The sequence below is a fragment of the Eutrema salsugineum genome, unplaced genomic scaffold (genome assembly GCF_000478725.1).
Source record: "Eutrema salsugineum unplaced genomic scaffold, Eutsalg1_0 scaffold_3, whole genome shotgun sequence".
Classification (NCBI taxonomy): domain Eukaryota; kingdom Viridiplantae; phylum Streptophyta; class Magnoliopsida; order Brassicales; family Brassicaceae; genus Eutrema; species Eutrema salsugineum.
The window spans coordinates 2660869-2664012 of record NW_006256756.1 but is presented as its reverse complement, the minus strand read 5'-3'; the positions used below and the strand labels follow the sequence as shown (position 1 = coordinate 2664012).

The 3144-nt window shown below is 38.5% G+C and overlaps 1 protein-coding gene across 1 annotated transcript; it reads left to right on the top strand.

Annotated features, from left to right (window-relative positions):
* The first annotated feature begins 2604 nt into the window (after window positions 1-2604).
* Window positions 2605-2920, top strand: LOC18014854 (general transcription and DNA repair factor IIH subunit TFB5). Its single transcript, XM_006396667.1, has 2 exons — window positions 2605-2639; window positions 2737-2920. Exons 1-2 carry the CDS (start codon window positions 2605-2607, stop codon window positions 2918-2920), a joined length of 219 nt encoding a protein of 72 aa, XP_006396730.1.
* The last annotated feature ends 224 nt before the right edge of the window (window positions 2921-3144 follow it).

Below are 3144 nucleotides of genomic sequence, written 5' to 3'. Positions count from 1 at the left end.
GGACCAGACTTGAGGACAAGTCCTTTTCAAGAGGGGGGGAATGATACGAGCATGGACGAGGTGCGAACTGAGGGTCAGGCCGGAGAGCAAGTCCAGACCGGAAATCACGACCAAGTGGCCGAGCTAAGCGAGGTGGAGGTTCAGGACAGGAAGACCAACGAAGTGGACGACCCAAGCACGGATTTAACCGAGCTCACTGGTCCTATTACACGGTCCCGAGCTAAGAAGCTGTCCATTGTCATTTGGAGGTTATGTACCGAGCTGAAGGCTAAGTTCACGGACGCTACACTTAACGACCGAGCTGTAACGCTTTTGACCTACTCGGACGGTGTAGCTCCTTGACACTCTTTTTTCTTGCATCTGGGTTTGTCCCACTGGGTTTACCGGATGGGGTTTTAATGAGGTTAAGGGGCCACATCTTTCTTATCCGAGTTTGTTAATTAGCCGTTATGGGAGATCAAAGGTCACCCGCGCGAAAAAAGCCGAAAAGATATTCAAAGGAGCCGAGTGGTCATTCAATGCATTCATTGTTTTTCATTTAATTTTCTTTGTCTTTTGCACTTTTATGCGCCTCTATATAAAGGCCAAACTTCCTTGTATTTTGGTCATTCACCTTTTTATCAATAAAATCGAGATTTTTTCTTGTTCTTTCTGAGTTTTCCTTTCTTAGGTGGCTAGCCTTGAAAGTTTCTATCTGGTTTATCGGATTCAATCCATAGGATTCGACGCAGCCTTCCTTATATCTTGTTTTCGATTTCGTTCAAAATAGTTTAGGGGCAACAGGATTTTCGAGATCAAGTCTCACGCCTGTTCATCCTTGACCCGCGAGATCAACACTTGGTGTTTTCATCCCTTGATCAGTTTCTGTTTCTCGCGAGTTGGGCCTAAGGACCTTCGAGGCAACCCCTCACCCCTTAGCATCTCTCCGATCAAACCGATCTGGCCGAGTTTATCAACCTCTACCAAACGAGCAAGTGCAAATCCTTGGGAGGATCGTATCATCTGGTGTTGAAGAGATTTTCCAATAATCTATTACAAAAAAATAAATTTAATTTTCGAAAGAAAAAAATTAGGAAAAAAATCTATATACATGTTCATTTAAGTTAAAACTATGGAAACTAATCATGAATTCAACAAAACCAGGATTCTTTCTAGTAATGATGAAACTTATTACAAATAAGAAAGAGTACAAGTAGATGTAATCTCAGCTTACAATGAACCTGCTCACTACTTAGCAAAAAATGCTTTTTCCAACAATGTCTTCTAAACCCTTTGATCTGCTACTGTTAACCCAAGTGAGAATTCTAGATTATACCCACATCTCTGCATCCCGTTAAAGTTTAGATTCCATGCATTTTCATTGTTGGATGCTTGTGAACGCATACCAAGATTTGGATGCTCGTCGAGAGGTTGGTTCCTCTTCTAAATCCAACACAGGTGGATGGTTGAGAACTGGAGTGGATGTTGTTGACTTAAGCAGCAGCAGCAACAACAACAATACAACAATACAAATAGATCAATCAGAAGAGCATTCTTGGATTTGGGTGTCGTTTTTCCTTCCCACCACCGTTAGCAACAAACAGTCATCACAAGAAACGACTGAAGGCGATAGGCTGCGAAAAGATACAGCATGATAGGCAACATCTCTTGCTAAAGGTTTATATTATGTTGTTAGGGTTTGTGGCATTTAGAGATTTGTGTAATCTTCGGAAACAGATTTATAGTCTTTAGAGAACGTTCTTCTGATTTTATGGTGTGATGCATTTAAGTGTGTTAACACCAGAGCTATTAATGTTTTTAGTCATCAAAACTGGAACCCTCTTTCAGAGGTTTTAGTCCTATTGTAGGGTTTAAGTACTTTAAAAAGTTGACAAATTCTTATGGTGTGATGTAGTTAAGTAATTTGTTCAAAAGTTGACATCTTGAATCTTTGAGGATCTCTTGTTCAATTCATTATCGTGGTGAGTTGTTTCTCTAGATTTTTGAAATCTCCGAATAAACACTCTGGATCGCAATTTATATGAATCCAAAGGTTAATTTCTCTAGATTTCGATTCTCTTCTGCGTCAAACTTTTCCGTGATTTTGTAAGTTTGGTATTTCCTTTTTCCTCGTTGGATTCTGAATCTGTCGACGTTAATTTCCTTTAAACCCTAAATAATGTAATCTCTCGATCACATCCTTCCCATTCTCCTTCTTCTTCCTCCTTTTTCTTTGTGAGGTCTAATTTTGGCTATGCGTTTTTTTTTCTGAATTTCGTGTGAATAAATTGGAATCTCTGGACGTAATTATGGAACACCATGGATTATTTTGAAAGATTTCTGAGAAATTCAGTTACTTATCATGTTTCGTGAAGTGGATTAAAGACAGTGTAAATCAAAAATTAGGTTTAAGCCTTCTTTGCTGGTATGATCATCTTTTGATGAGGTTGTGAGTTTTTGAGCTGACAAGACTAGTGTTCAATAATGTCAAATCCCAAATTAACCGAGCTTTGAGTTGATTCCAATATCTGGATTTTGCAACAATTCGAGTGTCAGTTCTGAATTGATAAACATTTATGTTAATTGCAGGTTTTGGTGATTCTCAAGAATTTTGTTCCTGAATCAATGGTTAACTCCATCAAAGGAATCTTCATCTCCTGGTAGATTTTACGTTTCTTGTTGATACTCTAATGAATCGCATCTTTTAACTTCAGTTTTTTTTTTTCTTGTTTCTTTTTTGTTTCCTTCTTCTTGCAGTGATGTTCCCATGGCGCAGTTCATTGCACATTTGAACAATTCATTGCCTTCTTCACAGAGATTCATAATCCAAGTACTGAAACTGGACACTACTTGTATGTTTGTGAAGCCACAAGCTGAGCAGATGATCCTCAGCGAGGTCTCCAAGTTTAGGGACCAACTTTCTTTTGCAAAGCCCGCTTGATCTCTTGTTTTTTCTTCCTCCTTGTTTGTTTACTTGATGTTGATATGGATATCTTAATACAATGTAACATCAAAACATAGTGTTAGAAATCTTCGGTGAAAAACATGGTGTTTTGTCAAGATTAGTATGGAGGATGAGATGAAATGTTTATGTACTGGAACATTTCGGTTCTGAAAAACCGAATTGGTTAAGATGGGATGAAATGTTTATGTACTGGAACATTT

Coding starts and splice junctions, on each gene's coding strand:
- LOC18014854 (XM_006396667.1), top strand. CDS start 2,605: ATGGTTAACTCCATCAAAGGAATCTTCATCTCCTG. Junction 2,640..2,736: donor AAAGGAATCTTCATCTCCTG/GTAGATTTTACG, acceptor TTCTTCTTGCAG/TGATGTTCCCATGGCGCAGT.